The sequence below is a fragment of the Poecilia mexicana genome, unplaced genomic scaffold (genome assembly GCF_051168715.1).
Source record: "Poecilia mexicana isolate PSO_F unplaced genomic scaffold, ASM5116871v1 scaffold_2, whole genome shotgun sequence".
Taxonomy (NCBI): Eukaryota; Metazoa; Chordata; class Actinopteri; order Cyprinodontiformes; family Poeciliidae; genus Poecilia; species Poecilia mexicana.
The window spans coordinates 24,719,442-24,734,999 of record NW_028263371.1 but is presented as its reverse complement, the minus strand read 5'-3'; the positions used below and the strand labels follow the sequence as shown (position 1 = coordinate 24,734,999).

At 38.9% G+C, this 15,558-nt stretch overlaps 1 protein-coding gene across 1 annotated transcript in view; it reads right to left on the bottom strand.

The window, feature by feature from the left end:
• ncam2a (neural cell adhesion molecule 2a) overlaps window positions 1-15,558 on the bottom strand; it is an 85,310-nt gene that overhangs the window by 30,980 nt on the left and 38,772 nt on the right. The window contains exons 8-11 of the mRNA XM_088008086.1: window positions 10,250-10,395; window positions 3,986-4,136; window positions 1,239-1,423; window positions 978-1,074 (exon numbers count right to left, since the gene is read on the bottom strand). Coding sequence (XP_087864212.1) covers window positions 978-1,074; window positions 1,239-1,423; window positions 3,986-4,136; window positions 10,250-10,395 — 579 coding nt within the window. The remainder of the gene's footprint in view (window positions 1-977; window positions 1,075-1,238; window positions 1,424-3,985; window positions 4,137-10,249; window positions 10,396-15,558) is intronic.

The following is a 15,558-nucleotide window of genomic DNA, read 5'->3' as shown; positions in this document are numbered from 1 at the left end:
AAAACACCAGAAACTGCTGAGATCTGAGATGAACAGCGTTTAAAAACGACAGGAAGGAATAAAAAATATGAAAAATAACATCTGATATGGGAGGAAAGGAAAGAAGAACAGAAGGGAAAACAAAAACTGTAAGAAAAAAGGAAGGGAAGAAGGAAAAGAAGGAAAGAAACAAGGAAGGAAAGAAAGAAGGAAATAAGAAAGGAAGGAAGGATAGAAAAGAGGAATAAATAAAAACAGGAAGGGAAGGAAAGAAAAAGCTGATAAACACTGGAAGGAAGGAAGGACAAAAAGATGAAAAAAGGACAAAAGTGGGAAATAGAGGTATGGAACAAAGAAGAAAGAAAGGAAAAGAAAAGAAAAGAAGGAAGAAGAAAGGAGAATTTTCAACAGCAGCAGCAAAGTGACAGGAAATAACAAATAGACTCACACTAACAGAAAACATTAAATATAGATGAATAAACAAAATAAAAAATAACATACTGTACAATAAAGGCAAAATTTCAACATGAATAAAGTGAAGTTATAAGAAAAACTCCAGTCCAGAAAAATGTGCTACTCAGGTGATAAAACAAACATTACAGATGAACAAAAAGCAAACAGGAAATAACCTGATAACAGAACCAATATAAAATAAACAAACAAGGAGATTTAAAATGGATACATAATCAATTGAACACAATGAAATTGTTTAACATATGTGGGTTAGGACATACTTTTTACTTGAATCTTGGCAGTTATTTTCTAATTTGATTTATTATTTTTCTATTCTCTAATATTGCCTGATTAGCCTGATGTGATATTTTGGGTAGAAGTGGAAAAGAGGTTTTAGAGTCTAACAGAAACAACTTTAATGTATTTAACTTTTATTTAACCAGGTGAGTTATAAAAAAACACAGACGGGAGATTATTTTGTTCCAGACTCGTTTTCGTTTTTCATACCTGGAAACACAGAAATGAACTTTTCCTCTCTCTCTCACCTGCCTGGGCCAGGATGAACTCCTGGTACCGCACTCCGATGTTGTTCCGGGCCGTGCAGTTATACCGGCCAAAGTCTCGGTCTGACATCGGAGTCACCTGAAAAAGAAAAAGAAACCTTTTATAGCAACATTTAGGAGTGGTCTAGTCAAAGTTCGGACTTCAAATCAGCTTCAAATGATGTTGTGTGGCATACTTTAAGTGAAACGTAGATAAATAAATGCAGGAGATGAGGATTGGCCCCTCAGAGCCTCCGTACCCACCTCCAGCACCGACTTCCCGTCGGTGCCGTAGATCTGCATGTGCGGCGTTCCCTCTGAGATGGTGAAGCGTTCCCTCCTCCACAGCATGGTGGCGGGCGGGTTGGACATCACGTCGCAGCTGATGTTCACCGGGTTCCCCTCCCACGAGTAATAGATGGTGTGATTGGTCAGGAATTTAGGAATATCTGAGAAAAAAAAGAAGAAAAAAAAACAAAGTTAAAGCTGCAGTTTGTAACTTTAAAAAAAAAATCTTTATATCTTTGTTGAAGCTCATTTTGATATGAGAGATAATCTGTGAAAAATGTAGCTCTTCTGCCTTGTCCCAGTTCTGACGAGAAACAACCAATCAGAGCCAGGAGGCGGGTCTTAGCGCTGTCAATCATCCTCTGTGCTAGCATAACCTGTTGTGAATGCTCAGGACAGTTAGCTTGTCCAGTGATGATGGAGGACAAACAGTTTTCCTGTAACAGTAAGTTAGCATGAGGGTGATTGACAGCGCTAAGCCCCGCCTCCTGGCTCTGATTGGTTGGTTAAGTCAGAAGCCAGTAACAGCTCAAAGAATAGGTGAAGGAGATCGATCTTTTCATTGTTTATCTGTCTCATTTTAAAATGTTACAAAATGGTGATGCTTCCACCAGATGCATTAAACACATATATTTTATAAAAGTTACACACTGCTGCTTTAAAACCAGTAAACTGCTGGTGTGTTGAGCGTTCATGGCAGCTAATTAAACTCTGAAATCAAAGGTGGAGCTGGGATGGATGATCAAAGGCGTCTTAACCCACACATTCTGCAGAAGTAGAAGAAGAAGAAAATGCTTTGGATTTAAACCCACTGGAGAGAAACATGTTGGCCTCAAGCGGGCGAGTGAAGGATGCAAACAGAGGGCGATAATGAAAGACTGCGGCGGCGGGTGTTGTTGCTGCTCGGACGTTTCCTGGCCCGGCTGCCCGGCTCACTCAGACACACATTATGCTTGTTTTATGCTCCCTTGCAGGACGCCATTAGAGAGATTGATGCGCGGCTCCCTGTCACAGCTGAGGACGTGCCATCGCCTCACAGTGACTTAGTAAATGAGTTCATTAGACTCTCCGTCTAAAACATGTTTACAGTGGAAGAGCAGCAACTTCCCACATCCAGACGAACATGTGTGCATTTCTCCCCTCGCGAACTTTCAAGGGATTTCTTTCCCGAAAATGTCAATTTATCTGACGGCTCAATCTGCTGCGCTGGTATAGTTAAAGCATCTCGTAATGAAGCCAATCTCTCCAAAGCCGAGATGAAGATCTCTGCTGCAGAGCTCATTAGGCAGGGGAGAGGCAGGCGGCCCCAAATAACCCCAAACACGACACGACGAGCAGAGGAAGCCGTCAGCAGGAGAAACCCAGGCTTTTCATTAATTATCACTCTTCAGAGACGATACGACTGCAGGGAGGAGCTGTTTGTAATCATTTCCTCTGCTTTAACAAGACAACCAGCTGGTTTCCACAGGGAATGGGAAACTTTTCACCTCTGGAATAACCTTGACAGGTGTAAATATTTGACGTCAATTTGTTTTATTGGGAAATAATGAAGATTTTCAAACAATTTTGGGAAATAAAAGTCTGGAAAAAACTCATATCTCTAAATAAAAATGGAATATAGGTGAATGAGTGAGGGAAGGTTAGAGAATAAAAGACACTACAGAATGGTTTGTTTTGGTCTAGTCAAAGTATAGAAATAAACACAAATCAGTCTGACTGAATTTGAGAAAATAAAAAAAAAAAGAGTGGAGCAATAGCCAAACAGATTTGCACCAAAATTTGAAAATGACACATTTTTTAAGCATTTATTAGTAAAAAAAATTTCCTGTTTAATTTTTTTCTTTTTAGACAAAATGCACCCAAGATCTGTCTGCATGAATAATTTTAAATCTAGAACCGCAAAAAGGCAAAAGTCCATCGTTTATGTAATTACTATCAAAGCGTTTCTGTAAACACGAAACAGCTGAGAGATTAGCCTGGGAAAACAGAGGTCTGCCAGCACCACAGCTCCACCTGGTGGTGGCAGAGATATTACCTACTTACAGCTGGGGTATGTAACTTTTATAAAAAAATAATTTATTTTTACATATTTGTTAAACTATCCGGATGTCATGACAGTGTCAGACAATAATTTGAACTCTTCTGTCTTCTCCCAGTGCTAATTAAAGCAACCAGTCAGAGCCAGGAGGCGGGTCTTAGCGCTGTCAATCACCCTCATGTCCTCTGCTTTCTCTCTGATAGTTCACCATGAACATTGAGGCTAGCTAGCATAGCCGCCGATAACATAAATGGTTTTCCTGGAATGCCATGCTGTTTCTCCGTAGTTAGCATATTTAGTAGCACGTACATGAGGTTGACTGACAGCGCTAATCCCCTCCTCCTGGCTCTGATTGGTTGTTTTTGTTTGGGAGTGGTGCGTTTCTTCAGATGGCAACAGCAGCTCAGAGAAAAGGTGGATCTTTTCACAGATTATCGGTCGTCACATTTTGATCATTTTAACAAATTTACTAAAAAAACACATATTTTAATCAAAGTTACATAATCCAGCTTCAGGACAACAGTAAAGCTCCTCATTTCTGATACATTTTACTATAGAGTTTTACAGAAAAGTAAAAAATACTGTTATGTAAACGTTAGCATTAGCATAGTAGCACAGCTAGCAGTGACAGGAATCTAGCTCATTAAAAAGCTTTAAAGTTTCCAGTTAATTGTACTTAACTTACACTCAATGTCCAGAAACATGCTCTTCTGATGGCCTCCTATCCTACTTTGGGCCTCGCAGTCAAAGCGGCCGAGGTCGCTGAGCCGCACCCCGCTGATGGTCAGCACGGACTTACCGTGACGACCACGGACCTCGAACCGCCCATCCCGACTCTGGAAAACAAACACAGAGTTCCTATAAACATACCGAGGAGCAGAAAGTACTGAGAAAAGCTGAGAAATGCTTCATTTTCCAGCTTTGTAGCTGAGAATGACCCCAGTCGCTTTGCCCTCGCAGGCTGCAGTCTGGTGTCACACCGTGTCGAGGCTAATCCAATAAACCGCCGATACATTACAAGGCCGTTACATCGGTATGAAGACAGATGGCAACAATTTGAAGCGACGGGTCAATTACAGCAGACAAGGCTCTTAGTGCAGCCGTCCCTCGTAATGAGACCAAAACACCCTGGAGCGTCCAGGCTGGACGCTTTCCATCAGGTGACCTCATGACCCCAGGAGGCGAGTAATGGAAACTGTTAAAACACAACTAAACATATCTTTCTACCACGCTCCTGTTAACAGATAAAACTGCATTTATTCATCAGGAAGTGCAGCATTAAGGACAGTGTGGTGAGGAAATTGACTCAAATCAGAAACCAAAACAAACTTTACCCCCCACTGAGCTATTTTTGCAGCTTCAATTTTAATCAGAGGGAGATTACTGCCTTCCTGTTTCTTTTCTTCTCCCGTCTGATTAAAAAGCAAAAGAAAACATCAATGGTTTTATTTAATTTTTACAAAATAAATAACATCTCTCTACAGAAAACACTAAAAAGTGTCAGATTGTGAATTTGCAGAGATTTATTTTCAATGTTTCCCCCCTCCCTCACCTGTTGCTGCCAGCCTGAGTGAGTATTGTGTATACAAAGAGATCTTAATATTTTTTATTGTTAAGTTTGTCATATCAAAGCTGTTTTTCTTAATCTGCTCCCACTGTAAGATAAAATGCTCCTGTTGCTTCTTTTAAACAAAATAAACTTAAAATGTACTTAAATTTGAAATTTATTCAAACTTAAATACAGTTTAGATTTTTTCTCTTTTTTGTTTTTACTTTATTTCAAACAAATAACATTACATAGAGGATATTTAACACAATGACCAATATCACAATATTATGATATAAGTAACAAACAATACTGGTGTTAAGATTTTATCATAGCAATCTACAAAGTAAAATAGCAAAAACAGCAAAAAACAAAAACAACTATTTTTCTGGTGTTAATTGAATATGTACAGTGATAATGCATGAAATGTGACATATTTGCACATGTTTCTATTTTATTTGTGATATTGTGTAGCTCCAATTCAAAGTATATACATTATTATTGATGTTTTTGATGCATTTTAGGAGTTTCTTGTCTTCTAGAAATGTTTCAGAGATTATATAAATCTGCGATTTTGCAACTATTCTATTCGATTTGAGATATTGTGCAGCTCCAATTCAAAGTAAATAAATTATGGAACGTTTCTCGTCCTTTAAATGTGGCTTAGGGATCTTGAGATCAGAGATAAAGTAAATCTGGTCCATAATTGTAGTTTTCTGACATTTCTCCTCTCCGCTAGCAGCTCCCACCGTCACCGTTTGCCTCCATCTGTATTCCCATCCTTGTGTACATTTGCATATTTAGGCCGCTGTATTCCTGTGCACACTCAGCCTCCGCTTTCCCCATAAATCAACGCACAGTTCTCTCTTTGTAATGCCCTGCTGTCGCCCCCCGACCCGAACGCTCCTCTCCTGCTCCAGACTCCTTCTTGATCCTGTTTGGAACGGCTTTCGTTTTGTCGTCACAAAGCTTTCAGCTAACGAGGTGGAGCGCCGCTTAAAGGCTCGGCTCTGGTCGCTTTGCGACTTCGCTTGTTTGCCTGGCGAGTGGCACTGAATGAGGATGCTGAGGATGAGGCAGCAGAGAGACAGAGAGAGAGAGAGGAAGAGGAAATCTTCTGAGTCAGGAAATTACTCCCCCACTGACAGGGCCTGTGTGTGGAGACAAACTCGCGCCCTGAAGCTCGGCCTGCTTGATATGCAGCTCAGTCACCTGGCCAAACGTGAACACAGAGCCGCATGTAGGAACAGCAACAGGAAGCACCAATATCTCTCTGCGTTTGCATGAAGCACACAAACTCTTAAATGGATTTTGGAGACTGTGACTGCGTTATTTTAGTTTTAGTTTCAGATATTAAAAATGTCAGTGGTAAATGTCAGCGAGGCCCGTCTGATTCTCGGCGCTTTGTGGTGGGGATGAACATCAGGTCTGCTGCGTCCGCCTGGTTTTTATGAGTCCTGCGCCACCTCGACCTCGCCGTGGCAACAAAATGACATTTAATAATGGCTTTTCTGCTTCAAGGAAATGGAGGCCAGAGAGACAAGTTCAAAGTGAAACAAAGCCAGTCGGTGGCTAAACATTTCAATTATCTTGAAATCGAAGGATAGACGGTAGCATCTGCGACTGCTTCTCCAAGTCTACCTTTTATTATAATAAATACAGTAAAGGAGCAAAAGTTTCACTGAATTTTGTTGAATTACATGCAGAAAAAACGAGGAAACTGTACCCAGAAAAAGAACAAACATCCAACAATTTGATTGTTTGATAAGGATTTCACGCTGGTGGAGACTCTCAGTCAATTAGGACAAGGAAATGATGACCGCTTCAATAAATGAGAACTAAACTGTTCCTCATGAAAATATAAAATAAGTGTTGCTTTGGGAAAAAAGAAGAAAATATGACTTATTGAAGACTTGTTGCCATAGCAACAGACAACACCACTCTGCGTATCAGGATTCAACACCAAAAACCATCCAAAGAACTGAACATTCAGTCCGTTACAGTATTCTATTTTTAGGCTTGATGTTTATTTAATAAGCGGTGGTAGATTAGCTACAGCAGCTATTAGCTAAGCTAACACTGTAGTGGTAGATTAGCTACAGCAGCTATTAGCTAAGCTAACACTGTAGTGGTAGATTAGCTACAGCAGCTATTAGCTAAGCTAACACTGTAGTGGTAGATTAGCTACAGCAGCTATTAGCTAAGCTAACACTGCACTGATAGGTTATCTGCCACTGCTAATAGCTGAGCTAACACTGTGGTGGTTGATTAGCCAATTTAAACACCTGCTCTACTGATGATCCGTCAGAGCTGGTGTGAGGTTCACCTGTTTTTAAATTGAACTGAAACACATCGAATTCCACATCACGTCTATATGCTATGGTTTTCAAGGTCAAGCTAGCATAGCTGAGCTACTTCCCTCTCCCTTTCTCTCTCTCTCTCTTGCTAATTTTCTCTAATTAAAACTTTTTTCACCTAGTTATCTAGTTGTCATAATATTGAGTTAGTAGCAAAGCACCGTGTCCCTTTTTTTCTTTTATAAATCACAAATAGATTTAAGATTTAATGCAACTTAATAGCTAAAACCAATGCTAGTCATTGTTAGCAAGCAGCTATTGATGACTAGCATTCATCAACAGAGTGAAATAAAAAAATATCTCCAACTATTTTTCTAAAATTATACATAAGAGTAACTTAGAACATCACTAATCTAATCTAATCTAATCTAATATTAATTACATTAACCATAATTATCCATTTGAGGTGTTGGTGCTGATGTGCTGCACTTTCTTTTATCCCAGTTTTGTTGCTTGTTTGCTGACCTCCAATCCAACAGGTGGCGCCAAACACAACAGAAAATTTTGAAATTGAAAACGTAAAACAGCAGCGAAACAAAACAAATATTTATTACTGTCAATTTTTTGCTTTCAATGTAAAGTTTTTCAGAGTAACCGTTAATATATTCAGTGACATTTTCAAAGCCAATATTTCTTTTCCATTTCACTTTAAGCTGTCGTCGTTTTAGCCTCATAGGTTCATAGAAACATCTGAATGTGGACGTTTTATTGTGAAAGGATGGACTATGCTACTTTTTCTGGATTGAGAATGCAGGAAATCTTAGCTACACAATCTTAATGACAATCACTGGCATTTTTAAAAAGCACCTTGCTGGTTGCTTCTGTAGATTTCTGAGTCACTTGGTCTCTTTTTCAGCATAACTGTGACTCAGAGATTCACAGAAAGGCTCTTAAGTCTTCTCAGAAACATCCATCAAAACTCTGTTTTAATCACCTAGTTTATTTCCGTCATGCTTCCATCAGTAGCTCCTTACACTGGGATGCTAGTAACAAATAAACCCCCTACCTCACAACACCAAGCAATGAAACAATACACCAACTCAAACCCTCCTTCAGCACATAATTAAATCCTACAAACTGCCTCCCATTACGCTCTCTTTCCGAGGGTCATGGTGTTAGCAGAGAAAGAAAGAGAGGAAGCAAGCAGCATTATGTAGAGAGTAAAACTAAGCCTCTCGGTGCAAGACGCCTCAGCGGGAGGAGAGAGCGCAGGCTGGATATGCAGATTGGAGAGCAAATTGAGAGAGGAGCATTCTGCCTTAAACCCAAATGACTGCTGCCATCCATCACGCCCGGGCGCCGCTCGACTCATGTTTGTCTTTGCGCATGTTTAGGTGTGTTGGTTTGCTCCGCGCATTTCCATAATTGCATTTGCAGTGGGGGGAGAGAAGCACTTACTCTCATTTTCGGCTGTGATTTATCAAGCCGAGCGATTCGAGCCAACGCACACATTCATTTATCTCCGCCGTGACCTTTTTCCCAGCAAAAGATCGTCTGGCTCCTTTGTTTTTTTTTTTTTTTTGTCCTTCTGTGGAAACCTCAGTCCAATGCTAACACTGACAGAACGCTGTTGAAAAATAATTACTGCTCCCAGAAACGTCTTGAGTCAAACCCAGAGTCTTTGAGGCCGGATCACACAATGCCTTGTTAGGTGGAAGGAAAGCACCAAACAAAGTGTAAACTGAAACGTTTTCCTTGAAAACTTCAAGGTCCTTGGTGCTTCTTTTTGCCTGGAGCGAAACAAAATAAAAAGTGTGCGCTGATTTCCTGAGGGACTATAAACTCAGCCAGGTATGAGCGCAGGGCGAACGTGCATAAGTTATGTCTTTGAGCCTTTTAACATTTATAAACGCTTGGAAAAGACAGCCATCTATTTGTGTCTGCTGCTCCTTAAATTATACCCGTTTGACCCCAGAATGTGGATTTCACAACGTTAACCTCTGCAAGCAATAAAATGACCGAAACCATGGAGACGGGAAATGAAATATTAATGTTTAAACAGTTTCCATTACATGTACTGTCCACAGTTTAATATTCACGAGACAATGGTGATTTTGGAAAAACACACGTCGTAATATTGAATTTATCGCTTGATATTCATGAGTTCAAGCATAACAAACACCTAAAGTAACTTTATTTTTTGCTGATAAACTAAATAGTTTTTTAGGTTCTCTCCTTGTTTCTGTGAATTTTGACATTTTTGTATTAATTTTTATTTTGCTTAAATGGTTGAACGGTTCATAGGCAACATGGATTAAAGCTTCCAGATTTATTATGAGTTTATTATTTGACTAAAAAGTCACGTAATGTGTGTTAATACAGCAAAAAAATTACAATTAAGCAAACAGTGTTTATATAAAGCTGAAAACTGTCTAAAAAAGTTATTTCAAATTCAAATTCAATTTATTGGCCTCAAAAGGAAAATTAAATGTTGTTCAGGGCGCTATCTCTGTTTCTACGTGAGTTTTAACATTTTTCTGTAAATTTGTTTATTTCCACATTCATTTCTGTAAAAAAAAAAAAAAATGTTTTCGCCATGAAAGTTTCCAACAAAACAGAAGAAAAAGTTTCTAACTTGTCACTAATTACTTTTTTTGATAAATTCATTAGAAGTGTCTGGAAAGAGGCTTAATGTAGCAAGAACATTTATAAGTATGCGCCATTTTGCCCCTCCTCTGATTTCCCACATTTGGCCACGCCCCCTTTGCCTCTTGGCTCCGCCCACTTTGCTGGATGCATTTAATGTTTAGTTACACTTTCAAGGTTGTAGCTTTTAAAATGTTGAGTGAAACCATGTAGGATGACTTTTATAGCATCAACGTAGAATATTTGTTTTGGTAATTTTGAAGAAAAATCAAAACATAAGCTCTCTTAGAGTCACTGAAATTTCTCTGTTTGGTGTGAAAACTTGGCCAACTTCCTCCTCACCCCTTCTAACTTATGCCCCATTTGTTTTACACAACTTAAAGTCGACCGCTTGGTGTGTGACGCAGCAAACAACACACACACAGAAAGAGAGCCAGATGGACTTTCTGGCAGCGTCTACCTTGTCTCCGTCCACGAAGGTCTGTCCGTCGCTGGCTCTCCTCCAGGAGATGTCAGGCAGAGGCTCGCCCTCGGCCACGCAGGAGATCATCACGGCGCTGCCCTCCACGGCTGTCACGTTCTTCAGCTGGGTGATGTGGGGCTGGACTGCCGGCCGGCCGCAGAGGACGAGAGAAATAAATTAGAGAAGAAAGAGCAGAGAGGAAGGACAGAGGAAGCAGGAGTGAAACTGTCAAGTGTGTGCTGCAACTCGTAAAGTAGAGTAGATGAAGGCGATACCGCGGGGTTTAGACACGGAGCTGATGCATGACTTTGCACTGACGATATAGGCCAAGATCATTTGTTCACCGCAGTCACACCTCACAGCTTTGATGTAGTGGGGTACGATGGCCTCTTGTCCCTTTTTGCATTGATTCAACGGCGACAGAAAACCGACTTCGGTGAAGTTTTGAGGCACAAACCTTGGTGTTTCTTTGAATAAATATAGATTTTTGTCTGGGAAGACTCCTCTCCAACACCGTGTGATTTGCTTTTGACGCACTAAGAGCAGATAAGTGCTGCAAAGCCACCGAGGGCCGGTCCCTCCTTGCTTCCACCTGATAAGGTGCACCAAGCAAGCCCTGATGCATGTCAAGGGCGCGGCACGTGCTACATGAATCGTGGATTACTCTCTCCATGTAAATCCTTAGCAGGCGGCTAAGACGTAGCGTGGCATCAAATCCGAAAGGAAACGAGGAAGCGAACAGGAAACAGTGAGCCGAAGGCTTTTAGCGGCGCTCGGAGGCGGAGTCCTGGGACTGTTCTGGCAATTTCACATGTTAGCATGCTAGCCTCGGGGTGGAGGAGCCATCGCTGGGGATTTGGAGAGCTTGTCAAAACACGAGGGTCACACACACGTACACACCAACACACTCCTGCATTATTTTACCTCCCAGCACCTTCAGTAAACAGATCAATGATCTGAGGACGGAAACGGGTTTGTGGGTAAATACCAGCCTGAGACGGTGGAGAAGAGCAAACATGTAGATCCATTTACAGAAGGGCTGAAGGATCAGTTTTTATTAAATTACTTAGAATTGGAACAACTTTGACTTAATTATTAAGAAATGGGTGTTAAATAGATGCAAATATTAACATTTTTCAGCAATAATTGCAATTACAGTAAAGTAATATTGGTATTAATGCCATGCAAAGGCTAAACATGTTCTGTACATGTTTAGCCTTTGCTAAACATGTACAGAACATGTTTTATTTATTAATTATTTCACTTATAATTATAAAACCTCCATTTATTCTTTTCTTCTTTTTATATTATTTTATAGTTTGTCCAGCTGGTTTCTGTTTGTGACCTAATATGAATCATAATTTCGTTCTGTTATGTTGAATGACAATAAAGATAATCTAAATCTGAATTGCATTTGAAGTCTGGACTTTGACTAGGCCACTCCAGAAACTGTTTCTGGAGCCATTCACAGCTGAACTTGCGTCATTTTGTTTCTTCAGGTTAACTTCTATATTAACATTTGTTTTGATGATTTGAAACAAAAAAAAAAATAAAAAGGAAGAAATTAGTAAGGATGTAAATACATTTTTACAGCACTGACAAATCATCTTGACCAGTCCATTAAATGCTAAATAATTATGTATAGCAACTGAATGAATAAATTGCACTTAAAAAAAATATAGTTTAAACACCAAAAATGTCCTAATCTGAATATCTAACATTATAATCCTCGATGTCTCAACTCTTGGTGGTTCAACTCCAAAAGTTGGAGACTTCAGTCCAAATTTTGACCATTATATTTGAAAAAAAAAAAGTGAATTATGCCTAAAAACTAAGTCTGTTGCAAAATTTAAATAAAATCCCAATCCCAAAGGAAAAATCCAGCCAGAATTAGTGGATAAGTTTCTTGTTGGTGATTAAATTTTTGCTAATGCTACAGAAGGAAATAAATGAAGTTAGAAAAGATGCAGCGACATCAAGGGTTTGGACGCTCAAATGTTTTTACAGGTGAAATTCAGAGCCAGTTAGTCATCTTTTAATTAGAAAACAGCGACAGAGAAACATCTCAAACTGGCAGGAGAAAACACAGAAACCCTGCAGCAGGATTAGAAAAGCTGCACAGAAACTACCTTTTTACGCTGCTGCCATCTGGCAGTGGAGATGTGCTCTGTGGTACCGACAGAAGCAAAAGTTTCTTCAACAAAAACAAAAAGTTGTATGTCTGAATGGTGGAAATGATGGAAAAATTTGATTTTACTAAACCAGAACAAAAAGTTATCCTAGAAACAGCTTTTCTGAGGCCATATATTCCTTAAAAATGCTGAAATTCTTGAAACATTTTCACTATATTCTAAATTCTGTTCCTTTATAGGGCTGAAACGATTCCTGGAACGACTCGAGTATCTCAATTATTAAAATTCCTTGAGTAAAATGTATCTGCTTCGAAGCTTTGTTAAACTATGTTTTATTTAGCACACCTTTTTGTGATTACTCATGCTGCGCAGCGCTCTCACTTCCGCTTGAGTTGTTGATGAAAGCTAAGTGTTAGCAACATAACGTCCAATTTTTAAGTTTGTTCCTGGGGGATTTTATTGATTGATGATAATATCCAGGTTTATATCGTTTTTCGGGGGACCAAGAGGCATCCTTAGAATGAGTACGGCAGCTTTTCTCCGCCTGGAGCTGTTGCCTGGTGGCCGGTGTTCAGAGCGAACAGCGGTGAAGTGCGCGGCGGGTGGCTGCGCAGCAGATGATTAACGTAAGTATAGTTTTACGGACGAACCGGAAAACAAATGAACCACCATCTTGATCTCAACAAATGGGTGGTGGAGCGCATCATGACGATAGAGCTGTTAGTTTTGTTTTCATGTATGACAAAGGAGCCAAATCCTGTCGCCAACATGGACAAAAAAGCTGTAAGTGGCTGAGCAAAGTGAGAGTTCATCTATTAGACTGACTGAAGATGAAAACATAAACTAAAAGGTAGGATTAAATAAGTGTTCACTTCTTCCTACTCCTTTCAAACAGAAAGGTAATAGTAAACCATTTTTTTGTTCCTGCTTATTTATGCACGTTTTCTACTGTTTGCTTGTTTTCTTGTTTTTAAAAACCTGTTTGAAATAAATAACAAAAATGAAATCAAATCAATTTTTATAAGCGTATTTGTGAGCCTGCCTCAGAATATCATTTGTGTAACTATTCTTCAGGTTAATTTAGAAAGTGAGCTGTTCTTGTTACAGGTTAATTTTCTAAACTACAGAAAAGTAACTATTAGAGAAGCTCAAATATGAAAAAATGGACTTCTGTTGATATCCAATGGTAACACTGTTATTATGTTAGATTTAGCTTCATTTTAGCAATTTTTAAAAATACTTGTAAGAATAATCTATAGATTGCTAAAATATTCATTTACAACAACCCAAATCCTTCACAAAGCTTTGCAGAAGTGCAATATTATATTTGTCTGAAGAATTAAAGGCTGCAAACATTTCTATGAGCTTTTCATGATATTCACATATTTTAGATCTGCTTGGCAACGGGGATAATTTCCTAAATCTCACTCTTTAAAGCCAAATCAGAACAATTTGGAGCTCATTCAGCATCAAGTATCGGTTCTCAAATAACAGCACAAACCTGCTTTAGAGCCATTTTTATTCAACGACAAAAGATCACGGAGAAAACAAGTCAAAATTACCTTAAACAATTGACCGACTCACTTTAAGGCTTCATAATGAGACCAAATGGCTGCTGGGATGATTTCTGCTAAGAGGGAGACGCGTGGAGCACTCAGGATGATTGGCCACATCTATTACACTTTCTAAAAGCTTTTAAAACTTTCGCAGCTCTTAGAAACACACAAAATACACACAGTGAAAGGTTTGAATGGCCGATGTAGTGAGTGAGCTCTTCATCATCAGCGCATGTGGAGCTGCTCTGCCTCAGATTCCCCTCATTGTGAAAACATTACATGGAAAACGTCTCATTCATCAAGATCCCTCTGCTGGGAACGTTATTAATAAAGAATTATCTGCAATATTTCAGGCCTAAATGAGAGAGAGCCGAGATGCATTTTGATGAGAAGAGTCGAGAATTAAACGACCTTCAAAGTTTTGGATTATCGTAAAGACTTTTTACGGGGTTTTTTTGTGTAGCACATTACAGAAATTACAAAGTTAAACAAACAAAAGACACCACAATGAATAGTTTCTGCAAACAAAGACCATCTGTTGAAGCCATTTCAGATCAGTAACCAACAATTTCTACAAATAATGAGGGTGAAACTTTATTATTTAAGGTCGACCTTAATGCTGCCACTTTAATTATTTGTGCTAAGCTAAACGTGTTTTATTTGTTTTTGCACTTTTTGTTCCTCTGTTTTGCTGCAGCTCCCTCATGTGGTGAGTTTAGGTTACTACACATTATTTCAGCAGCCTGTCAGTAATTTTGCATTTTAATTTGACGCTTTGTTAGATGTTTTTTGACACTATTAAACTGAAGTTTTCCCATTTCTGAACATCTTTTGTCTCCGTCTCTCCCAGTTATCCAGCCTCTCTTTCATTGTCGTTTTTATGCATCATTTTCCACAGGAAGTTGTCACTTCTAGAGATTCGTTTATGTTTTTAAATCTAGCCTAACCACTCAGATTTGATTCAGTTTTAAGATAAATAATTTTTAATAATAAAGCAAAAGTGTTCATCTATGGTAAACATTAAACATGGTGGCTGATAAGATTAATCCTGCAGGTGTGGTTCAAATATATCATTGCAAATAAAATAAAATAAAAAAGTCTAAAATCTTCTGTAAAAATGTTAGACTTTATAAAAGTACTTAAGCCTGACTGAAACAAATAAATAAAGGCTGAAATAATTTCAATAAAACATCTTCTTATAACAACCCCCTACTCTTGAGATCTTGTCTGCTAAAAATATTTAATTTTTCTTTCTACTTTAAACCTTGTAGATCCTACTTTAGTCAAAAACATTCATCTCCAATATTTAATAGACTTTAACCTTTTAAAGCCCACACTGTCTGAATCACTGGTTATTACTCGAACATAAAATGCATTAGATGGGAAAAAAAAGAAGCAGAAACAGTCGAAGTCTGACGTTAAATCTGATCGATTGAAAGACTGCTCTCCTTTCACTGCATGTTTTTGCTTCCATCTTCTGACATAAAGCAGAAAAAAGTGTTGAAAGCTTCATCATCCAGCCGGTTTGATGACGACTCCCTTTATCACTATAATTACAGTTTATTATATCAGTTAGAAGCCAGGCATTACATTATTATATGGATGATGTAAGCCACTA